At 49.4% G+C, this 24,191-nt stretch overlaps 6 protein-coding genes across 6 annotated transcripts; 3 read left to right on the forward strand and 3 right to left on the reverse strand.

The window, feature by feature from the left end:
- Positions 1 to 553: 553 nt before the first annotated feature.
- On the reverse strand, positions 554 to 4,449 carry PFICI_00289 (uncharacterized protein; the record flags this gene model as incomplete). Its single annotated transcript, XM_007828870.1, has 5 exons — positions 554 to 838; positions 885 to 3,388; positions 3,487 to 3,984; positions 4,044 to 4,264; positions 4,316 to 4,449. The coding sequence occupies 5 exons, from the start codon at positions 4,447 to 4,449 to the stop codon at positions 554 to 556; spliced, it is 3,642 nt and encodes a 1,213-aa protein (XP_007827061.1).
- A 1,336-nt stretch (positions 4,450 to 5,785) lies between these two features.
- On the reverse strand, positions 5,786 to 6,613 carry PFICI_00290 (uncharacterized protein; the record flags this gene model as incomplete). The annotated part of the gene is made up of 1 exon (XM_007828871.1): positions 5,786 to 6,613. The coding sequence occupies one exon, from the start codon at positions 6,611 to 6,613 to the stop codon at positions 5,786 to 5,788; it is 828 nt and encodes a 275-aa protein (XP_007827062.1).
- Positions 6,614 to 7,410: 797 nt separating this feature from the next.
- PFICI_00291 (uncharacterized protein) lies at positions 7,411 to 9,364 on the forward strand (the record flags this gene model as incomplete). Its single annotated transcript, XM_007828872.1, has 2 exons — positions 7,411 to 7,477; positions 7,539 to 9,364. 2 exons carry the CDS (start codon positions 7,411 to 7,413, stop codon positions 9,362 to 9,364), a joined length of 1,893 nt encoding a protein of 630 aa, XP_007827063.1.
- Positions 9,365 to 10,481: 1,117 nt separating this feature from the next.
- On the forward strand, positions 10,482 to 11,288 carry PFICI_00292 (uncharacterized protein; the record flags this gene model as incomplete). The annotated part of the gene is made up of 3 exons (XM_007828873.1): positions 10,482 to 10,828; positions 10,885 to 11,204; positions 11,260 to 11,288. 3 exons carry the CDS (start codon positions 10,482 to 10,484, stop codon positions 11,286 to 11,288), a joined length of 696 nt encoding a protein of 231 aa, XP_007827064.1.
- A 2,870-nt stretch (positions 11,289 to 14,158) lies between these two features.
- On the forward strand, positions 14,159 to 15,472 carry PFICI_00293 (uncharacterized protein; the record flags this gene model as incomplete). The annotated part of the gene is made up of 1 exon (XM_007828874.1): positions 14,159 to 15,472. One exon carries the CDS (start codon positions 14,159 to 14,161, stop codon positions 15,470 to 15,472), a length of 1,314 nt encoding a protein of 437 aa, XP_007827065.1.
- Positions 15,473 to 15,993: 521 nt separating this feature from the next.
- On the reverse strand, positions 15,994 to 24,078 carry PFICI_00294 (uncharacterized protein; the record flags this gene model as incomplete). The annotated part of the gene is made up of 6 exons (XM_007828875.1): positions 15,994 to 19,570; positions 19,637 to 22,595; positions 22,727 to 22,817; positions 22,959 to 23,563; positions 23,626 to 23,739; positions 23,814 to 24,078. 6 exons carry the CDS (start codon positions 24,076 to 24,078, stop codon positions 15,994 to 15,996), a joined length of 7,611 nt encoding a protein of 2,536 aa, XP_007827066.1.
- Between the last annotated feature and the right edge of the window lie 113 nt (positions 24,079 to 24,191).

The raw sequence follows: 24,191 nt of genomic DNA on the forward strand, positions 1-24,191 counted from the left end.
GACATTAAGTAAAGGTTTAAATATTTATTATTTTATTTTTAGTGGGTATTTGTAGTCGTTGTACGATGGGAACTTATTTCCCTTTCTTTCTTTCTTTCATACGTTGCGGTAGATATGAACTTATTTCTCGTTATCCCGTTTTACGGAGAGAAATTCATTCGGCTGGTAAAGCCATTCTACACTAGGAATATATCACCCTCATTTAACCTTATGTTCCCTATGTTTACTCACTATATGTCTAAAAGCAAGAAGCTAGAAGATTAATGTCCTCAATGAAATGCACGTGGAAAAAAACCAATTTTTTTATTTAATCATTAGTCCATCGAGAGACCATTCTTTTATATATAAGTCATCACGATTTCAAAGTTTCCACTGGATATGTGCTTGTAATGTACACCCTAAGAATCATTTGCAACCTGTTTATAGAGCGAGAAACCATAAGCGATATATCAGAATCAAACTATAAGGCATTATAAAGCACAATTAAATAACGAGCAATATTGTGTAGTCATTCATTTGGACCCGTTCCGATCATCCACCATGTTCTCATCCGCTACGACTCGATAAAACCTTGACTTCTAGATGAGAGATCCATCAGCAGAGCAGCGCAAGCTAGATGACCGTTGTCTTGTGCCAACGTAATCGCGCTCTGACATTTCTCTGCAGTAAAACTTGCACCTGAAGCGTTGAATAGCACTTGTATCATGTGAAGCCGACCATATTTTGCTGCGTACTGGATGGCAGAGAGTCCCTGAACCTGCGCACCTGGGGCATCAACATCGGCACCCGAGTCCAGCAGACGCTTTGCAATCCTGGTTGAACCTACTTTGGCAGCAAGCTGAAGTGCAGTCGCACCTCCACGGGCAGCCGGGGGGGGCATTCACATCGACGTTGTGCGTGAGGAGGAGGTCAACAATACTACAACTTTGGACCTCGCATGCCTTCTGCAAAGGCGTACGTTTAAGACCCAACTTCGCCTCTTTGTGGACGTCTGCGCCTTTAGAGATCAGCAACTCTACTAAAGGCAAACTTTTAATCTCGATGACCTGCAAAAAAGCTGTTTCTGAGACCTGACGCCATTCATCTTGGAATGCTGGGAAGTTCGCATCACCTCCTGCATCGAGAAGCCTAGAAATAAGATCCAGACGACCGCCACGGTATTTCCTGATAGCAAAGCCAAGTGGGGTAAGCATCTCAAAGGACCATTTTTGTTGTCCGGGTGTAGTGACGAAGTGATTAACGTCGAAACGAGCATTTAGACAAAGGGCTAAGATGGCGTCGTTGTGCCCATCAAGCGCATCCCGTAGTACCTCGCCACCGAAGCCTGAGCGCCCTTTTGGGTATCGTTTGCGAAGCCTCTGAAGTACCAATTCTAATACGTCCTGAGCATGAGTGAAAGCATTGAGAATGGCTTGTTGGTCTGCTGGGTCTGCCCCATGCTCAAGCAGATACGTGGCTGTTTCTATGTCTCCGACCTGGGCAGCAGCAGCAAGCGGAGACCCGTGCCGCTGGGAATGGCCGTTCGGATCAGCACCCAGACTGATGAGAAGATCAACGAGTGATTTTTCGCCATTTTTTATGGCAATTGAAAGGGAGCCGTCCAATTGATTATCTACGCTTGCACCCATAAGGGAGAGCGCCTTGATAATTTGCTGATCTCCCCATTCAGTCGCTTGCTCCAGGGTGCTCATGGGGTCTATCGATAAATCCCCGAGGACGCGCATATGACTTGGTTTCGCATCGCAATCTAGGATGGCCCAGACAATAGAGGGGCTCTTGATCGACAAAGCTTCCTGAAGAGGGTAAAGTAGTTGGAAATGGGGTGGCGGGGAAGCAACGCGACGAGGCTGGCTGAAGAGACGACGCATGAGAGTCCAGGTCCTGTCGTTGGGATAGGTAGAACGGGGAGATGCATTCACGTCCGCACCGGCGCCGAGCAGTTTCATCGCCATTCCTTCATGGCGTTTCCTGATAGCGATGCTCAGTGGTCGTGTAAGAGCTTTAGGATTTGGATCTGGGACCATTTGTAGAATCTTATCAAGGTAGAAATCATCATCAGACTCAGCAACCACCTCTAATATCGCCTGCAGGCGACCGGGCTCTCCGATCTGGTTCCAAGCGCCCTTCTCCGTAAACAAGCGCACAAGCGCAGTGTCGTCATTTCGAATCGCTTCTGCTAGAGGAGTAGTCAGCGGACTGTGACCATCGCCATCGATGACACATGCTGGTCCATCGCAATTTGCACCACTCTCAAGAAGCATGTGTATCAGCTTATGGCTTCCAGATCGCGCTGCTGCTGTGAGCGCCTGGTCTAGGCCCTCCTGACCGGCGTGAGGACTTAGAAGTCGGATAAGCGCAGAATTCTTTCTTTTCGCGGCATAGATCATTACCCCAACCAAAAGATCTTGGTTTGAAATAATACACGTGCTTTCATGTGTCTCTTGGCAAGTTTGTATGATCTGCCGAATGATAGCCAAACTCAAGTCATTTCTAAGATATTCCGTGGCATCAAGGAGCATGTCAGAGGAGAAGCATTGCACGTGCTCCGATGGAGGAAGCTTGAATATAAGCTTTTCTATCAGGGACTTGTCTCCCCATCGAATTGCAGCCTCTGCGAGCTCAGCGCGGACGGTTGCACCATTGTCAAGGAGCAGATCCAGAATCTTGGGATCAAGTATATCATACTCGCCCCATAGCTTGACGGCACATTCAAGAGCTCCTCGCGGCAACATGGGATTTTTTCTGTCCATGTGGGTTTTGTTCACATCGGCACCATGATGTAAGAGCAGTCTCATCATCTCGAAATGGCGCATCTCTGACGCCTTTTCCAAAGCGGATCTGCGAAACGGGTGCGTTCCCAACGGTATGTCATCTGGCGCGAATAACTTCAACGCAAGAAGGTCGTGGGCAGTCTTCACATCACCAGCTTCAACAGCAGCCTTAAACAAGTTTTCCGCTAATGCAGTTGAGAAGATTGTAGAGGTCCCACTTCTAAGCAATCTCAAAATAGTGGAGCGGGAAGACTCATGATGATCAATGAATCTCATGATCGATTCCATTGGGATTTTTTGAATACCAGAGAAATTGTTGACAACTGAGAAGAGAATCAATTGAGCAAATGGATCAGTCAGTGGAGAGTTGGTACCAACGACTGCCAATGGCTCGCATATCGCCTCTGCCATATCCTCGATAGATACCTGGGATTGTAGGATGTCTATGATCTCCTCGGCGGTTGGAATTGGCTCACCAAGCCTACTTCCTCTGCGTACAGAAACAACGGAGATGAACTTTCGGAGGATTCGAGCTGATTCGACGGAACTGACACTATAACGATCACATCTGAGTGACATAGGCATGTCCCTGTATAGGCGCTCCCAGTTTCTGCGATCTTGTGACTAATATTAGCTCCAGGAAATGACTGCACAATTTCTCATAGCAGAAAAAGATTCTGAACAGATGAACGTTTTCGGCGAATGAAAACCGTACCTGGGATGTGTGAATGCGAATGGAAATTCAAGTGTGCAATCTCTTGATTCCAGTCGTCCAACACATATGGATCATTGAACGAATATTGAAATAGTTCCGGTGAACCAGGTCTCATGATTCCATGGTTGAAAGAAAGTACAGAAGTAGCTGTCATGAAATCCATATCCCACTGAGATGCCGCGCCAAAATTTGTATCTGTGTTGACTGGACAGCTCATGAGCTGAATCGCATCTGTTGTGCTAGTATTCGAATGATGAGGGACAATAGAGCTACGGCTCGTACTCTGATAAGAGCTCGTAGCATGCAGTCCGAGGACAAGGTCATTGTCGACAGAAAATGAGTCTTGCCGTATGCTTGGCTCAGCACCCGGGTTGGAACCAGGGCGTGTGTGCGACATTGGCAGAGCATCGACACCTTGCTGCGGGCCGGGGGTTGATAAGCTCAAGGAATGATGCGATTTGATTTTAACTCCATCAGGAAGCTGTCTGACGAATTGTTCTATAATAAAAATTGTTAATAATTCAAAGTATTAGCGCTAGAATTACCAACACACGTACCGGCATCAGCAAGGCATGTGGCTATTGCAGCCTCAGGTTTTGCATTCTTTCGTTTTTTCTGCAGACTGTCGCCTGAGATCAACTTTCCACTCATGTAGACCTCACACGTGCGACCAACTGCTTTCTGCGATGCCAGAGCACGGAACACGAGTCTCCATTCGGGCCGCGAAAGATTCTTGCGTTGCCCTAAATTCTTGAAGTATGTTTCCAATTGGTGCAGGCTATATCTCGTGAGCGATCATTGCTCCAACATAAAGCTGTGATTAACGCACCTTGCCGTAATGCCCTTTTGGTTGTACAACTCAATCTTGATTTTGCCAAGTGTCATGCGAGAATCTTTCCGGAGCTCGATGAGCCATTCTTTGTATTGCGCCAACTGAAACTGGATAGAAGACAGTGGCGGCATTCTTGACTCTGAATGGACAGGTAGTGCTGTAAAAATACTGCATGGAGAACTGGGCTTATGTTTGGGATAGTAAAGAGGGGACAAGAGGTAGCTGAGGACGATTATTGTCGGATGAGCGATCTCGGTTTGAGAGACCAAAACAAGTTCAATTATGGTCGAAAAGCTGATTACCTGAAGCAAGGATATATGAGAGTATTGCGCACAGAATCTGGTCCGTGAGACGTAGGGCACAGATGGATTTGCAACATAGATATCTTCAGGTACTGACTTCTTCAGTCTGGGTTGAAGCGTAAGCAGATTCCCGTGAGGCTCTCGCCGAGGCAGATTTTGAAGTCAATGCGCACCGAAGTTTCTACCAATCGTTGGGCTCCGACTCCAAAATCTGGTAACACAAGGACAGATTCTGTCCTCGCTTGGGCGGCGAATCATAATCGAACTAAATCGAACTCGGATTTGGATTGACCACCACCATTGGGCTTATCGGGATTCAGGGCCCCCGCCCCGCGCGTGCATCAAGCATGGACTAAGCATTATTGCTGTACACTCACTGGGCACCGCCTAGCTTAAAAATGATCTGGAAGACGACAAGATATGGTGATATCTTGGTGCACCAAAAGAGTTAAGTTGCAGCTTCTTGTATAATTGTCTCAATCACCCTTCCATCTTTACTGCAGTTATAGTTGGACAGCAGTTGACTCAAAGGTATCTGTGACCGAAGTTGTATCCGCGCTGGCAGCTTCCTTCGCGATTGATATTGTGTGCTTGATGTACTGCTACCAACGTTACTAATGATGAGTGATTCGACCAGTAAACCAACAGCCTCTATGAGGCTGTACGCGGATAGCCACAGGCTCCAGCCACTTGTGTCACATCAACGAGACAAGACTCAAGAGTGGTGTAATACTGCACAATCTTGCAGATGTGATACAACATCCATTGGCGTTTGGTATCATCTAGCTGTCCAAAATACTGTGTCATCTAGCTTGGAGATTTTCAATGCTAGAAGGTGGTGAACGGTCTCATCAGCCATGTCCTAGTCCTCCGTGAAATAGGTGGGTTTTTAGACGAACGTCACAGATCCGCTCTTGCGTTCTCGGCCAATGGAATAGCGCAGACTTGCAGGTTTTGTACCAGTGCATCAGCCACAGCTGTGGTTCACAGATCACCTGAATCACCTTGTAAGCACAATATATGCATGTCGTCGTTTAAAGTGATATAGCAAACGTTCTACCTAAAATGGAAATAGATTTGTTCATACGAAGTCATTTGTACGAGATTTGTTGTTGACTGACCAAGACAGGACTCGATTACAAACTAAGATAAGAAAGAGGATCCTTTAGCAATTGTTACCGAACTTCTCATCCCCAAACCCTGCACTAGCAGCGTTTGTACCAGTCCCTCGGTAATACTCATCATACCCATCCTTCAGTCCCAGTACCCCCCTCCCCAAAGCCCCAACGACCAGCATCACCAGCCAGGTCAGCCACTCGGCAGAGTTCCACTCGATGCTCTGCGCCCATTCTGGTGCAACTTCATTGCGCCAGGCAGCCCAGAACCAGCAGATGCCCAGCTCGCCAAGCCAGATGTCCAGCTCGTGTCGTTGGCAGATGAGCAGGATCTGCATCCACAAGACTGCCCGGACGATCCTCGTCCACATTCGTTGACCAACGAATGGAGTTTTGCGGAGCAAACGAAGGCTGACCTTCAAGGGAAGTGGCGTGCTAGCCAGTTCTGGCCACAGCTCGGCGTCGAGTGTCGCCGAGACAATGTTGCGCCATGCCTCCTCCGTGGCTTTTGACAGATGCTGCGATATCAAGACTTCTAGATCGGCGTTGCGGACTTGCGAAGATGCCGAGCGGAAACCCCAGCCGCACCGCTCTCCAGGTCGTAGTTTGACGCTCAGTCCGTGTATGCCGCTGGTGGTGTAGTTCGCATATACACCTGTGGAGCGATAGATTTGGAAATAACCGCCCGGTAGAATAGAGATGTCCTCGCAGAGTTCGGGCCGGTCGTGCCAGTGGGCTCGCATGGACCATGTCGATGTTGGTGGGATGGTGACTTTGACCTTGTTCTCGTCGGGTAGAAAGGTGAATGTTGCTTGGGCAGGGCCGGGAAGTGTCAACGTTGTGCGATTGGAAGTCCGCGTCCGAAGGGAAGGAGGCATCGTGGAAGATGAGCCGGAGTTTTGTGGAGAGGACTGGAAATGAAAACGAGAGGAAGGGAGAGAATGAAAGAAGGCCAGCGGTGTGAGGTGCTTTGTGCGAAGAGTGGCACAATGTCAATTTGCGATTAATCGTTTCGTGTAGAAGGTCTAGCATGCAGGGACTAGAGTAAGCAATGCGAAAATCAGCATGTCGTAAGATCCATACCCTCTGCTCAGTCAACCTACCTAGGAAGAAAATTAGTGGCTACACAATGATTGTTTGCCACAAAATAATAGTGTGACGAAGAAATTGTTGTAATATTGTACAGCCATTGTGTAGAAAATAATCATTGTTCAAAACCACCATTCTCTGCTACGGTATGCAAAGTCCGTAAAAGCGTTTTCCGACTTATGAACATGCCCTTCGAAGGATGTCCCTTTTCTGGATTGACAATGGTCGAATAAAATGACTTTGTTCTTCTTTCAGGACAGTGAGAATATTGAAGAGCAATGCACATGAACAGAAGAGCCACATACCGTGAAGGTATATAATATAGTCGCTGAATCACATCATTATTGGCTTGTCACGCAGTTCTCGCTCGTCTTCCCATCCATTTCGGCCTAATTACTTCTCGTCAAGAACGCAGAGATGACTGTCGTACTGAATTAGTGATTACCTACCGCAGATCACCTGCGTGGGTATATAGTCGCTCTTCATCACCTCTCTTTTGTAGACTAGAGATCAGCTCAGACATCTTTCAGTGCTTCCTCAAACATCTTGTCTTTAGGTCTCCCTTTATATATTAGATCAGGTGAGAATGAGGTGTATGATAGCGCGAGATGGAGTGCTTGTCTTGGGTGCTCTAAGCCTGCTAAGCCAGTGCGGTATGTTGGAAAAAAGTGCTTTTATCTGCGGATGATCAAACTGACATTGAGCACGTATCAGCGGGCGGCGTTTCGAATGGCTTCAGGGAGCTCAGGCTCTCGTCTCGGCAGGCAGCAGGGGTTGACAAACCTGCACCGGGGCATTGGACGGCCATCGGCGACTCATATTCGGCTGGACCCGGAGCGGGCGTAGCGTACGACGACGCCGAATTTGGCAACAGCAAGTGCTTCCGGTCCAATGGTTCGGCTGTAGCTCAGTTGGATGCACAACATAACGTCATGCTTGGCAATTTCCAGTTCCTCTCATGTACCGGCCACAAGGCCAAGGAAATGGTGAAGTACCAGATACCACTGATTGATTATGGAGAGCAGGACAGCAACATGTGGCTATCCTTGTCCATCGGCGGCAATGACCTTGGTTTTGCTGATTATGCTCAAAGCTGTCTCTTGGGGCTTGGGTCATGCACCAAGGCACTGAAGAATGCCGAGAACCTCATCCATGACCTGGATGGGAAACAAACATTTCGCAGGTTGCTATGGCACGCTTGGTCTCGGATCTACGACGACAATCACTTCAAGAATGTCCCAGCGGGGCAATCGAAATTTGTGCCCAACACACTCCACACCCTGTACCCAGCCTTCTTCAATGCAGAGACGGATGGCTGCGACAACATAAACATTGGCGGCCCCTGGCTGTTTTTTACGAAAAGATTGACCAAGACACTGCGCAGACAAACAAACAGACTGGTCCGCGATGCCAACAATGCCATACGAGCCCATGCTAGGGCCTTCGTCAACTCGGAAGAAGGGATGCATTACCGAGGCTATCTACATATTGTTGATTACGACAACACGTTCGAGGGACACCGCCTGTGTGAGAAGTTTACTGGCAACAAGCCGGGGTTTGACAACCCGAACGTATGGTTCTTAGGCATTAGATCTGATGGATTTGTGCAGGAGTCGGATCTGTCTGTCCAAGAGAATCCGGTGACCTGCAATCCCGACGCCGATGACGCCGTCGAGGCCTGGAGATGTGTGAAGGCTCTAGTGGATGCTGCCGGGGACGATCCAGACGCTGTCGGCGAGTGGAATTGGCCTCTTTGGCTCACCAAGGCTTTCCACCCCAAAACCGCCGGCTTCCAAGAGGTTATGAACCTGCATTTGAGTCACTGGGTTGCGAACCTCCCGCAATTGCGTGTGCTGGCGCTGGGCGACTCCATCACCAACGGCTTTCGAAGCACCGATAACGCCGGATACCGCAGCAGGTTCTACGAGCTCGCCACCACCAGCTACGGCCAACAGGTCGACATGATCGGGTCCGTCCGCTCGGGTGACGTTGGCGATGCAGACCACGAGGGTCACAACGGCGCCACCATCGACCAGATCTCCAGCTACGCAGACCAGAATCTCGGGCAACGACCCAACGTTGTCCTGCTGCACGCGGGAACCAACGACATGGGCAGCGATGCCGACGCGCAGGGAGCCGTGGATCGTCTCGTTGCCCTGGTGGACAAGATCATTTCCAAGTGCCCCGACGCCACGGTGCTCGTCGCGCGCATCACACCCGCGGACGACGCAGCCAGGCAGAACCGGACCAACGTCTATAACAACGGCATCGAGGCCGCGATGAGCAGCCGTGCCGACGCCGGCGCAAAGGTTCAAATCATGTACATGGACCTGATGGTGACCAAGAAGACCCTGGCCGACGGGCTGCACCCCAACGACATTGGCTACTTCGCCATGGCTGAGCACTGGTGGGGCGGCGTTCTTCAGGCCTACAATGACGGCTGGCTCAAGGACCCCGTCGATGGGGATGGGCCCGGGCCGGTAAGAGAGATAGCACCGTCTTTGCCGATATCAATGGCGACGGAAGAGCCGACTACATAGCCCTGTCGCATACAGATGGCAGTGCGCGGCTGTGGCTGAGTGCGGGCGGGCCTGATAACGGGCTCAATGCGACCAAGGTGGTTTGGCTTCCGCAAGGGAGGATTACCACCGGGGTTGGTGGCAGCGGAAGGGGCGTGCACTTTGCGGATATTGATGGTGACTCGAGGGCAGAGTTTATCGATGTCAAGTTTGATACGTCTGCGATGCGCGCATGGCTGAATGGTTGTTGAGATCAGAGGTTTAGAAGATCTTGTTTGATTATAGCGTGATGAAAGAAACATCCTAGGTTATTAATTGAGGCATAAATGTCTGTGTCCTCTCCGTTGATGGTATAGTGTCCCGTGGGGTTTGATAGCCAGGAAACATGTCATCAGCCTTCATTGGGCTGTCTTAGATGGAGCATTCCCATACACTCCTGCCTGCTCTCCGAGTATTTCCAACACTGCAAAATGCTAGTCTCTCAAAAAGGGTAGACGACCAACGTGTACATTCTTTCGAAGAGGCGCTTGCGATATTCCCACCGGATATAGCGGACGAGTATATTAGGACCGAGTTTAAAGTAGTGATGGATGTGCGTTATTATCGAGTGAGGAACCCGAGTTGGCAAGGCCGGGGCCACATCGGTCCCGAAAAATAAAAGTGGTCCAGTCCGAGCCGCAAACCTGCAGAGAACAATGAGCTGACGCGGTGGTGTTAACGTTATGCTACAGGTTCTCCAAACGATGTCGGATCATTTCGGATTTGCCAATTCATCTCGCTTATACCTAAATAATACTTAGGGTGAATGACGCCATGAGTGTCATCAAATCAGGGCGCGATAATGCAGGGTGGCAAAAGGAAAACAGGTAAGCCTGATTGCTAACTTTAGAAAACCGTTCCCATATCCGCAATATGGCTCGGCGTTGGATCGCTTATTCTTCAAAACGCTTGCATAAGACGGTGCTGGCCATGCCAAGAGAACGTTACTTGATCTTGTTTGTTCCTTCTCTAACTCTGCCCAAGTACTCCCCAACAACGTTCTACGGTATTTACACACAGCGGCAATGTTGGCCTTCCCATCGGTATTTGTTTAATCTTGTCAAAATTTCGAACGAAACCCATCTATATCGCCTTCATAATGGACCGGCCGAAGGAGACGCTTCAAGGCGCAGGTGGCCCCGGCGAGAATTATACCAAACCTACAAGTGACCTGAGCATCGCTTCTCGCGTCGAGAATTACGAGGATTCTGATTGCGATGATGGTGATACCACGGTGAAAAAAACCCAATCGCACTCGCCTGTTCCAATTCCATCGATCATAACTGGCAAGCAGTCAAATATGATGTCAAAAATGATTCATTTGTTCGACGATGATCTGAATAATCCAATTTTCTTGGCGGAAGTGCAACTCGGCTACAGCGCAAAATATCCTCTGTTTCTTAAGCCTGGTATCATTCTCTACGATGGTACCAGCAAAAAAGACCTGTAATTGCTGCCAATGGTTATCAATCCTACTTTCAGTCGAGGCCATACAGTTTCAGCATCAAGAGTGATATCTGGCTGCCCCGGCTTGTTCCTAAGCGAGGCTCCCTGCCCTTGACTGCAGGAACCATGCACGCACATACACTTCCTGACGGCACGGTGGCGTTTACTTTCTCTGTTAACATTGAGATACATCGCGAGGGAAAGTTTCCTCGCGAAACATTTGAATGGAGAAAGGTCAAAAATCATGAAGGAGGAGACGGGATTATCGGCACCTTTAACCTCGTATGGCTCCGGTCTGCTTCTCGAAACGATACCACAAACGGTGGTGGCAGCCAAAGGTCCAGAGACGAAAGTATCGTGGCTTCACTAAGTTATGGTATGTCTTAACCATGTAAACGCGCCGTTGCCTTCGCTGACTTGATCCTGTTTAGTGAGTGCTCAGACGTCCTCGTTGTATTGAAAATTCTTACATTCTTGAGTCATCACACGAAAACAATTGATATGAGCTCTTGGTAATATTTATCATGCGTGATAAGCACAGACTTTATCAATTGACAGAGAAGAAAGATCACCATAGACCTTTCCCTCAAGTTCGTGGAAGAGGATCTATCGATAGTGCTAGGAGAACGCTGGCGGCCTGCTTGTAACGGCATTGAGACTTCAGTATTTGCACGCTATTGGAGGGAGGAACTAAACCATGATTTCGATCGGGCAAGCAATCCGCAAATGATTCGATGGCATATGGCCAGCTCAGGTACATAGTTTACGATGATTTATTGTTTTGGCCGTGCAATAGTGAGTTGTGTTTATGAGTTATCTTGCATATATGAGGCGGGCAATGCCATGTCGGCCTATCCCACTTGGTTTTGATATTTAGTCACGTGAGTAATATCTTTCCGTTTCAGATTAGTTACTTCTCACCAAGTGGGTTTATAGCATATTACGGTTCACTTCAACAAAGAATGACGAAGGCGCTTCGTCCAAGCCAAGTTTCTTCAACTGTTTTCCGCAATTGGTTACAGCAAGCCACAGTAGGGTCTAACGTTCTCGAACCAAGGCGTTCCAACTTTGCCTATCAAGAATACGCGGCCACAAAGTACCATAGTGGGAAATAGTGTGGGGCAGGAAGCCTTCTGGCCCCTTGTCAAGCGCTGGAAGCCTTCTGTAGAAAAGATAACTTCTCAAATCAAGAATGCTTCTCAAATGCAAAATGCTTCTTAGTTCCCCATACCACTGTAACTTAACCACTACAGCCATTTATCAATTAATTTAAACAGCCCACGATCGTGACTGTAAATCCGTAAATCCGTAATGCCGTAACCGTAAGCTTATCAACTTGATTTAAATCCGTAAGTCTCGTGTTCAAATCTTGTGGTGTTCCGAAAAGACGAAGAAAAATCCAGTTTTTGCTTTTTGCCAGTGGGTGGCTTAATGGTTGGCTTAGTGGATGGTTTTTGAGGTTACAGCGGGTGTTTAGTGGACGTTATAGTGGAGTAAGAATACTTCTCGAATGAAGAATGCTTCTCAAATAAAGAATGCTTCTTAAATGAGAAGGCTTCTGCTCTTAGGAAGCACATATAAACGCTAGAAGGCTTCTCGCCCCACACTGAGTCCCAGTACGGTACAAAGCCCATGAAATCAGTTGCCGAATGCACGTCGTGAGAAAAAGCGTAGCTAGAGTGGCGCCCGTGCGTATGATGTTGTGGCGTGTCAGCATACACTCCACGCCGAGAACTGCCTACAATGATGTGATCGATGGGTACAGGGACAAAAATGTTGCAGATGGCTGTTCGTTTGGGTAATGGTGCATCAAAGCCACGATCAAAAGCAGAGATAATACTTAGACTTATCATTTGGGGTTAAAGCTAATTTTATCCATACAACCCTAAACATTCTGTTGCACTGACTCAGTACCCGCCACAAATCCCTGCTCGGGTATATTAAATATGAATAGCTCTTTAGCACCTCTCTTTTCTAGATTTATAGAACTAACTTCGACTTCTTTCCAACGTTTCGCCGATCTTACCTTCCCTCCACATTGGATCGAGTAAGACATTTTTTATTAATGGTTTAGTCAGCGGAAATTAAACCGGTACGGCCCGAGATTGAAAATTTGTATCCGCAGTCAGTACCCCGTCAATGGTGCTGTGGTGAGCTCGTTTAACTCCATACCTTATTCCAATTTCTTACAGGATCCTTCGCGTTGAATCATCCAGGATAAATATCTTGGCTGGTGGTTTGGTCGAACCGTAGATGTCGATATCCGCCAGTGTGATGCCAAGAACCTTACCTTTAACCATCAGCACGGTTTTCTGCGGAAGGATGAAATGTGGCGTTCAATCTTCTGAGAATCTTCAAATAATAGTGAAGAGATAAGAGTCTTGTCGTTTCAGGGTGCTTTGGAAGGTGCTGCACGGCTTACTTTTAAGCGACCTACGACAAGCCATAAGTCAGATACCGACGGCTTTCAAGGCTGACTGCAGGACAACCACACAACAATCCCCCAAACCTCGATGTAGCCTAGAACAGAATGATATGACTATGGTCCACCAGAAGTAGGATTGTGGGATTTCCAGGGTGCATACCTACCTACCATGGGTCTATACCAGTATGACTTCCAAACTGGTCTTGAATGATGATGGGCAAAAAGCCACTGTTCTCTCGTTTGAGCGAATGGCTGATATGACCGTAGTTCATCTTTCGGTCCGGCGTTGACGGCAACAATTCGCGAAAGTGCGAATCCGTGTCATGTCGTTGATCCTAGGCGGGGTCCCCTCCCTCCGCACTTCGACAACCCCTGTATCCCACGTGGTTGAGAGCTGATGGGTTCTTGGGATGCACAGTTAGGCTAACCAGTTGATTCATTTCATGTCTGAGTTTCATTTACGTCTGGGAGATTTCAAAGCCCGTCGTCTTCTTAAAGACTTCGCTGCTAACCAGCACGTCGATTTTGTGGTCAAATCACGAAAACTCAACTAAGTTCTTTGATACACCAAACGCTATTCATTTGAACATTGCTTTTCCGAAACGAAATACCGAGATTAGCCAATTCCACCAAGGAATGAACAAGCCACAGCTTTAATAAATCTAGGATCCCTTCCATGGTATTAGCCGTGACATATCGCGATGAACAGACCCATTGCCCGAGGGGAGGCTACCGGATCCAGAGGAGCTCGTCGCGATGCCTGCGATAAGTGTCATGCACTTAAAACACGATGCGAGGTTGTGGCCGGATCTCAGATATGCCAAAGATGTCTCCGCCTAAATATTACATGCGAATATAGCGCCCCCCTCCGACTCGGACGCCCACAAGGAAGTCGTTCGACCATCATGAGACAGGGGAATGATTCTGCTACAGAAAGCTCGACCTCTGTTGCAGGCGCTCGGCCGAGGAGATGGTGCCGCCGCATTGCAACAACGCCAGGATATGGCCAGGACCTAGAGAGTAATAACAAATCCGAGTCGTACAGTAATCATGTCGACTCTGGAATGAACTCGCCAAATATCGAAGCGAGCTTAGATCTGAGCATCCCCGTACGCAAATCAAACGATACTACCATGGATGATGCTTTCGTATTCGAACAATTCTTCGTATCGCCTGATGGTGTGGACTTGACCGACTACCAGCTGCCAACAACCACAGCTCCCAATGGAGACCAAAGCTCCCACCCAGAAAAGAACGGCATTTCCGAAGAGCACTTGGCCTTCCCCCATATGGATTTTGACATGCCACTATATCCGCATGAAGATGAGATAGGCCCAACCACTCGTCTCGGAGGCGCTGCCCAATTGGAAACGCAAGCTGAACCAATCTCGCTCTTGCATCAGCTCTGCGAGTTACATATACGACTATTAAGCCTACAGAAGATGCAACAAGATACCAAACCGTTCCAAGATACTGGTACGCAATCTGGGACAAGTCCAGATTCAAGGAATCGGGATGCAAGTCTTTCCGATCATATTGTAGATCTCTACGCAGCTACAGAGGATCTAATCAGTTTGGTAACGTCGGTTTCCAGTTTAGCACGGCCTCCACAGGAAGATGATGCTTGTCCCTCTCCAGGTGATGGCTTTTCCAGCAGGAGATTCAGTCCCCGCGAGGGCTCGCATATCTCTACGGCGCTCATGATTTCGAATTGCTATGTTTGTCTTCTTCACACCTATGAGCTTTTGGTTGAAAATATATGGAGGAGCAATGGAAACAAATTTAGCAGTAGGGCGAGGAGTGACAGGAACGCCGACTTCGCCACCAACCCTTCGGACACCATCTCGGCGCACCACACAGAATTGGCGTCATCTGCAGGCACCAACAACAGCCTCCCAAGATTCCGCATTGGACTGTCACAGTTTACCATGCCAGTCACGATAAATCAAGACATGCATATGTACTTCATCGCTCAGATGATGGAACGTTTGCGCGCGGCTATTTGGACGTGCATTCCCTCATCTCGTGTCGAGGAGCAGACATCCGTGCCAACTGAGTACGTTGGCAAGACACAAAACCATTCAGATCTGGACTCCGATACGGTACAGTCTCGGCGCAGACCCTCAACGGCTCTGTTACATATCGTATCGTCGGAGCTCGAAGTCTCCGAGCAAAGCCTGATGGCATTACTACACCAGAGTGGACGTGGGAGTGGGTAACGAAAGTCCTAATGTTAATGGGTGGTGTCAAGGCCAGCACCACATGCTACTGTATTAATACCTGCTACATAATGTATCTTCCTGGCCCAGCGATGTCCTGTCAAGTATCTGGTCTTCAGCATGAAGTACGAAACTCTTTCACTCTGACTGCTGTTCACGTCTAGGTATCATACCTCCCAATGGTACATTTTCATACAAGCCCAGTGACCTAATGGTAAGTACTCAGAACACGCGGGAACAATGTAAAAACAAGTGAAGGAAAGTAAACTAGTGTGTTTTCAAGCTACGGGACCACGACAGTGATGATGGTTGGAAGTATCTTTCAATTACATCTGGCAAGTGAAGCTACAAAAAGTATAGCACTGTAGAGAAGAGGACGGTAAAGCTGTAGTGGCTGTGGGGGGTATTAGTACTAGTGCTTAGGGCAGTGCCTAGCACCTGACAATTCAAGCATTGGGTGCATTATGTTCATATTTCAATGCTACGCGCTACGGGCCTACGGCCAATTATACCACGTGACGCTAAACCTGCTTTTCGTCATCCTCGCTTGTAGCAGAGGTGCTGACGCCGCCACTCTCATCGACGCTGTTGCTATCGCGACTTGTCCTTTCCCTTGTGTCGGCCTCGTCACTCTTGACTGAAGGGCTGCTGCCAGTAGTATCTCCAGCGTCTTTTAGCTTCTTGATTGCATCTTCCACAAGTTCTTCTACCGATGGCCCCCCAAGAATTCGCAGCACAGCGACGTCGACTCCGACCTCCTGAGCGAACCAGGTACGGATCTCGACAGCTACGAGGGAATCCACACCCATGTCGATGAGTGGGGTTTTGTCACTGATTGACTCATCCTGGGCCATCATGCTCGTCTTCAGTTTCTCAATGAGCGCCTTTTTTAGGATCTGCATCGCCTGCTCGTCTGACTTCGCGCCCTCTAGTTGAACTCTCACGGGTACAGCAGCCACCTTGGCGGCGCTAGGCAGTGATGCGGTACCCGCTGCACGGATGAAGTGCCCGAAGCGAACGTTGGCGCCCCAGAGCGCATCTCTGGCCTCATCGGGTGTCACTGTCTTGATCCCGGTAATGACCTCCGGGTCACCACCAGAGCCAGGCCTGCCAGCCACGATAGCCTCGGCGAATAGATGATGCAGATCCGTCTCGGACATGATGATCGTGCCTGAACGATGCATTAGACGGAGTGCCGCCTCACGGGTCATGGTAGTTCCCAGCTTCATCTCGCGCTCGACGTATCCAACTCCAAAGACTTGACTGATGTCAATGACCGAGCCCGGGAGTCCTCTATCACGGCGCTGTGCTACCAATGCCTTCATGAAACTATTGGCGGACGCATAAGCCATCTGTCCCATGTTGCCTACGGTGGAGCTGATGGATGAAAAGGCAATGAACCAATCCAGATTTGACTCTGCATCGAAGATTTCGTCCAGGTGCTCGGTGCCCTCCACCTTGCAGCGAGTGTTCTGATGGAAGGTAGCCAGATCCATGTTAACAAACCCCTTGTCGCGTAACACCAATGCGCCATTGGCCACGCCTGCGATGGGTGGTAGTGCTGAGGTAATCTCCCTGTGCACACGCCGGACGTCTTCTCTCTCAGAGATGTCTCCCTTGAAGTACTTGATTGTAGCTCCGTATTTGGACTTCTGTTCTGACACCCAGGGCTCATCAACTTGGGGGTTTCGACTCGAGAGAGCTATATTTCTAGCTCCCATCTGGATCATGAAGTTGGCGATGGACAGACCAAGATCACCGGCAAGTCCCACAAGCCAGTATGTTTTGTCGGGCATAAATAAGTCTTGCCGTGACGTGATGGGACGAACACGGACAGGCACATATTCGTCCCGTGTCCACTGGACAATCTTCATTGGCTCGGAAGATACGTCTTTATCTCCAATGATCTTGGACACTTGCTCTGCCAGGAGAGGCATGCCGTCAGGGGAACCGCTCAGCTGAGCGGCAGCCATCCCATTGGCTTTTGCCAGCATATGCTGTAAAGAAGCCAGCCTTTCGCTTGACATGTCCGTCGACTTGCTGGACTCGCGAGCAAGCAGCAATGAAGCGTCATACACCTCTGAGAGATCGGGTAGCAGTTTGGCAATCCGAAGCCCAAGGCTATGCGACTCATCTGTCGGAGAGGCACCCGAGAGATCCAAATAGAGAACCCGCGCTCCCGGAAGGACCGCCGAGATGTCCCTGTCTAAAGTTCTCGGGTGCATATAAACCCAGTTACGTCGGATCCTCATGTGCTCCTGGGTACTGATGAATAAAACCGGACAACCCTTTGCCGACAGCTTTCGTGAAAGCAAGGAAGCCAAGCCTGGATCTGCTTCAAAAGCTACTAGTGCTGTGCCTGGGGTTATCAGCGAAGCAATATACTCGCTCATCAGGAAGCCGGCCAAGAACGACAGGTACTGATTGTCAACCGCAACCTGAACTGGTATCGTCCAGTCTTCTGGCACCAAGATTGTAGAGCTATTTCTCGCGGCGACTGAAAGCACTTGTTCTTTGGTGTCCATATCCGTCCCTAGGCTCAAGAACATGCGTCCAATCGGGGTTACCAATGAAGATAGTAGTGAGGTGTTTACTCTTACCCTTCTTTGTCCCGGTCTTGGTGGCTCGACCATAGGGTGTTCCGTTACTAGGTCATATTTGGTACCGCTCCACCTGAGAGTGAGCATGCTATCGCGCACTGCGATTTCACTGGTGATCTCACGCTTGGCCGAATTGTACCGCGCATTCTGCTCAGGCTCGCGATAGAGCCTAGGTATCAAGGATTGCCCTGCGCGAATCCTCACTTCTGGCTCCAAAGTCCACAACTTGGCGTCTAGCGAACCGAGACCCCGCAACTTCTGTGACACTTCGAGGGAGAGTAACCTCTTTGCGATAATAGCAGGTTTCACCTGTTCGTGGCTCTCCAGGTCAAGGAATTGGATAGGTGTTTCCGGCAACTCGTATACCAAGCAGCGGAAGAACCCGTATGTCATTGCGCCATCAGGGTTTTTGCGATCAGATCCATGTGATACCCATAGCACTTTGCTGGCTGCCAGTAACGTCGTTTTGAATTTATCAAACCGCGACTCGGGTATATCTTTCCAGAAAGGAGCATCAATGTCGCTCAAACTGAGTACACTGCTATTTGCAGGGACACTTGTTGGATCCAGCTTGTCCCACGTTTCCACGGTTAATATTTTGGGATAATATGAGGTCAAGGTTGTTCTGATAGTCTCGATTGCCGATTTGGATTCGTTGCTGTTTCCCCCAATAATCACCAGGGCCGGCGAACTAGAAGAAACTTGCGACACAGGGGCACTCAAAGGCTCAAGCAAAAGGGTCATTTCTTCATCGATGGCCCGAGCTGTGATGATGCAAGCAGGCATAACCACGGGGTCCAAAACAGGAGTAGAAGTCTGCACCGCGAAACCGGATTTGCCAAGGATGTCATTCCACTCGGAAAGTGTGGCTGCGGGAGAATAACGACGGCCGCTCTCGCGACCGATCCACCATCCTGGCAAGCCACCAATGATCTGCCCCATGCGCATAGGGCTGAGGTCGGTGAACTCCATCATCACCAAGTAGCCACCAGGTTTGAGAAGGCGGCGAACGTTCTTCAAGGTATGTACCAAGTCTGGGGTCGCATGAAGTACATTTGCTGCCACGATGAGATCATACGTGTTAGGTATGAACCCCTGCTCGTTGGGATCGACCGTTATATCAAGCGTCTTGAAAACGAATCGATCCTTTTGTGCCCCAAAGTTTTCCTTCGCTTTGGGGAAGAACCCGCTAGATATGTCGGTATATGTGTAGGAATCAAATGCAGCGTCAAGTTTTTCGACAATGCCTTTGGTTGCGCCGCCGGTACCAGCACCTATCTCACAGATATTGAGTCGAGCAAAGCGGTGAGAAATCTGCTTGACCGTGTTTGCCATCAACCTATTTAGTTCAACAAACCCAAGGGCTTTCTTGTAGTAGTTATCGAGCTTGTCGTCTTTGGTCATGTGCTCCAGGATCGTTGTTTCACCACGAATGACTGCCGGCATGGCTTCACCGGCTGCTATGGTAAGAGCTATATCGGCATCATCATGGCCGTACCTATTGAGTCACCACTATTAGAAATGATTCTCTACATAGAGACTGTGGACAAAGAGCATAATATACCTTTTGCATATCTCATCGATGAGCTCAAAGCTGTCTTGGTCCCAGCTCTTCTGAACGTAGGCGTGCTCGCCACGTTGAACTTGGTCGTATATGTGGTCGGCGTAGTCGAAGAGAGCCTCATGATGGATCGGAATCTGCAAATCTTTCCGCTCTTCCACAGAAACTGATTCACGGAGCGTTCGGAGGTAGTAATATGATACCCTCTCGTAGTCGTAAGCTCTTTCGATCTCTTGCGGCGTGGCACGACGGCCCTCTGCGGCAAGCTCGCCGTTGGGCTCTTCTATATCCCACCTGTTATGAGCAAACAGGTGGCGGTCGTCTGCGGCCGTGGCTGCGGAAAATGGACCGAATCGAACACCTTCTACCGAGATTGACTTGTGAGCTGTGTCACTCTGGAAGACATCGACGTCTCCAGTCAGGTTGTCGTAGTTGGTATCTGTAACTGCACAGTCGAAGTAAACGTCCGAAGTCATATTGTCTGCGCAAAGAGACGGCACCAATGAAACGCGGCGCACTGAGAGGGGGGCGTGTAGTGACCACAGGCGACCGTCTCCGGGAGAACTAAAGCCACAAAGCATCCCCTGTAGCGCAGCGTCCAGCATACCTGGGTGGAACAAGAGATTTGTTCCAAGATTGTTCGGGGGGACTTTGATCGTTCCACTAGAGAACCCAAGCTTTCGTTTGAGGACATTGATGCCGCGGAATGTAGGGCCGTAATTGTAGCCAATCTTGTCGAGCTCACTGAAAAAGTGTTCAGGGTCGACAGGCACCATACCGGGAACTGCTTCCCTACGTGGGGCGAGCAAGTCAGGCAGGGGCTTGCCCAGATGAACATGAACGGAACCCGTAGCATTGAGGGCGAGTCGTGTCGAGTCTCGAGTAATAGTTGAGAAGCAAGCAAAGAGCGCGGTAATGAGGTCTTTCTCGTACACGATTCTGGTCAAGGTAACCATTATATCCGAACCCTGGCTGTCGTCAATGGCGATGGCCTTCTTGATTGTCAGATCAGTAAGTTCAAGTAACTTGACTGGCCTCTGCTCGGCAATTTGTAGGGCAGCTTCAAGTGCCAGAGAAATATAGCCAGTGGCCGGCAAGACGGTTTGCCCCTGGAGTCCATGATCAACTAACCAAGGTATCTCCCTGGTGGTAAGAACATTCTTCCAGCGCCATTCCTCTTCAGTGCCGTCGGGCATGCGAGTCCCCAAGATATCATGAAACTTTCCTGGCTGTTCCCGAAGAAGTCTCGAGTACTTGGGTTCCGACCATAGCGCACGGTCGTGTGTCCATTGATATAGAGGGATGCCTGGAAGCAGTCGAATCTCTGCAGCGTCCGGATAAACGTCATGCTGAAGAGCTGCAAAGTCGACTGCGGACGTACCGGCATGCTCCCAGAGTGTACTTATAGCACTTGCCCAAGCTTCAATGTCATCCTTCCCTCTCGAGAGACTTCCAGTGTATGGGAGAACCTTGCCGAGGACATCCTGTATCACATCAGACGCCGGCCCTTTGAGCGCTGGGTGTGGTCCAATCTCGAGCACGGCGTCGAAAGGGCCATCGTTGGTGATGGCTGCTGTCAGAGCATCAGAGAACAATACGGCGCTATTCAGGTTTTCAACCCAATAGCTACCATCGAGTGCAGTGGTTACACCATTCTGCGTGTTCTTGTGAACGCTTGAGTACCATGTCGCTGACCCAGAACGGGGCTGAAGGACGGTGATGTCGCACGCCGCCAAACTTGTCAAAAACGGCTCGGCAGCTGGCTTCATGTGATGCGAATGATACGCCTTGTCGACTCTCAGTCGGCGCACGAATTTGTTCTCCTCTTCCAGCAGCGACTGGACCTCGTCAATCGCATCCTCGTCGCCCGATAGCGTTAGGCTTGTGGAAGAGTTGCAAGCCGCCACGACAACTCGGCCGGCAAAGTCTTCAGTGCTACAGAGATCCTGTGCGTCTTCAAGTGACGTTCCAACAGCGAGCATAGCTCCTGGTTGTCCCGTCGGACCGCAGGCCTTCTTGGAATGGAACCCACGATAGTAAGCTATACGGATTGCATCCTTGTCGCTGATGAGCCCGGACGCATATGCAGCCGCGATCTCGCCTGAACTATGACCAACAATGGCTTGAAATTTCACACCAGCACTGCGGAATAGGTTCACCAGGAGGATTTGAACCGCTGCCACGAGTGGTTGTGCAATCTCGGCTTCGTCGAGTCGACTCTTGTCTTGACCCTGATTCAATTGTTCTGCGATAGTCCAACTGGGCCTGTCGTTGGATGGCAGGGTGGCTAGGGCTTTGTCCAAATTTGCAATAGTTTCCTTGGCTGACGGTATGGTCTCCAAGAGCTGTTGGCCCATCCGTGGCCATTGTGCGCCCTGCCCAGTGAAAATGCCTAGAATAGTAGCATCTTTGACGGTGGACCGAGTGAAGGTTGGCTGGCTAGCTAGAACCTTGTTGATTCTGTCCAGCAACTCCTCTTGAGTAGAAGCGGAAATGGCGATTTTGAAGGGAAAATGTGAGCGACGGCTGCTTAGTGAATAGGCTAATCTGCGCAAGTCAATGTCCTTGACATCGGACAGATGGAGTTGGTACGCGTCTAGTAGTTGCTTTAAAGACTTTTCTGAAGCCGCCGAGAATGTGAACGGTAGGATGGACCTAATCGGTGTCGGTAATGACGGCTCCAAGAGGCTCGTCCGTGTCTGCCCTATCGTACCAAAGCTCTCAATGATGGCGTGGGCGTTTGTGCCACCAAAGCCGAAGCTATTCACACTTGCTCGTCGAGGGACGCCAGGCGCTAGCTTCGGCCATGGGGTAAGAGATGTGACGACTTCTAAATGTTTGTAGAAGGGCTCAACTGTGGGTGATAGCTTGTTGAAGAGCAAGTTTGGCGGGATCAGGCCATGTTTGATTGCCAGATATGACTTTATCACGCCTGCAATACCTGCAGTGCCTTCTGTGTGACCTATTCGAAGATTAATCAGCTTTTGTGATAATAGCAGTGGTTCAATTGGGGAAACGAGGGGAGAGGGGCCACCAAGAAAGAGATCTGCATGTTTCTTTTTTTGTTTTGGGGGGTGTCTACTGTTCACTTACCAATCACAGTTTTGACAGACCCAACTTTGAGAATGTCGTCGGAATCATGAGACTGTTCTCCAAAGAATGCAGTGTGCAAGGCTTCGGCTTCCTGTAAAAATTGTAATAATTATCAGTGGAATGAATATCCGGGCAATCCGGATAGAAGTTTAAAACTACTGCTTCAACCGCAGTAGTGACTCTCTTCCGGTCTCTCGATAGAGCCAAGAACATACTCGGAAACATGACATACCTGAGGGTCACCTGCTGGTGTACCAGTTCCGTGCGCTTCAAAATATTGACAACGATGTTTCTTCGAGTTGAGATCCAAGCCGGCGCGGGCATACGTATCACGTATGAGCGCCGCCTGCGCTGCAGCACTTGGCATGGTTATACCTTTTGTCTTGCCATCTTGGTTGACTCCGGTCTCACGAATAATACATTCAACATGATCTCCATCTGCCAACGCGGCGCTTAGCGGCTTTAGAACCAGCGCAGCGACGCCTTCGCCGCGAGCGTATCCGTCGGCGTCGGCGTCCCACATTCGTGATCTGCCGGTCGGGGATAACATGCTCAGGTTACTCTCAGAAACATAACCAAGTGGTGAAAACAACAGGTTTGTCCCGGCAGCAATTGCGATGCGTGATGAGCCCGATCGCAATGCTTGTACCGCCTGGTGGACGGCCACAAGACTCGACGAACAGGCTGTGTCAATAGTCATACAGGGTCCATGCCAGTCAAAATAATAGGAGACACGAGCCGATGCATTGCTGTTCGCAATACCAGGTGAGTTATACGTCGGGACCCGATCAACGTCGAGCGAATGCAGAACCATGTAGTCGCTGCACATGAGGCCAACTGTAATATTTAACATTGGTCAGGAGAATGCCCAGTAAGAAGTTGCCGTGCGCAACACTCACCATATACAGCTGTGTCGGAGCCTTGCAAGCCTGAAATAGTGAGACCTGCAGTTTCTAGGGATTCATAGACGGTCTCCAGCAGCAGCCTGTGCTGCGGATCGATTGATGCAGCCTCTGAATAAATAGGTTAGATCCATCTTAAGGGAAAATGGGACTTCAAGCTGTGACTTTGAGTAGGTAGTACGAACCTCCGGTGGGTGCCCCGAAAAAGCCCGAATCGAACTGCCGGACATCTTCGTCCAGAAAGTAGGTCTCCTTGACGTTTGTCGTCCCATGATGCTTGCCATCTGGATGATAGAACCTATCAATATTGAATCTATCGGCTGGGATGGGTTTGGCTAGGTTCTTTGGATCCTTGAGGACATCCCATAACTTGCTTGGGGAACTCGCTCCTCCAGGGAAACGGCAGCCAATGCCGACAATGGCTATGGGCTCGGTAGAAGGCAGTCCCATGTTTTATTGTAATGGAATGCACAAAGAAATTAAATAGGAAGTTTCAGAGGTTCTACGACAGTGGAAGACTGATCTATGTCAAATTACAAAAGATAAGTCACCAGCAATCATTT

The sequence above is a fragment of the Pestalotiopsis fici genome (genome assembly GCF_000516985.1).
Source record: "Pestalotiopsis fici W106-1 unplaced genomic scaffold PFICI_Scf_1, whole genome shotgun sequence".
Taxonomy (NCBI): domain Eukaryota; kingdom Fungi; phylum Ascomycota; class Sordariomycetes; order Amphisphaeriales; family Sporocadaceae; genus Pestalotiopsis; species Pestalotiopsis fici.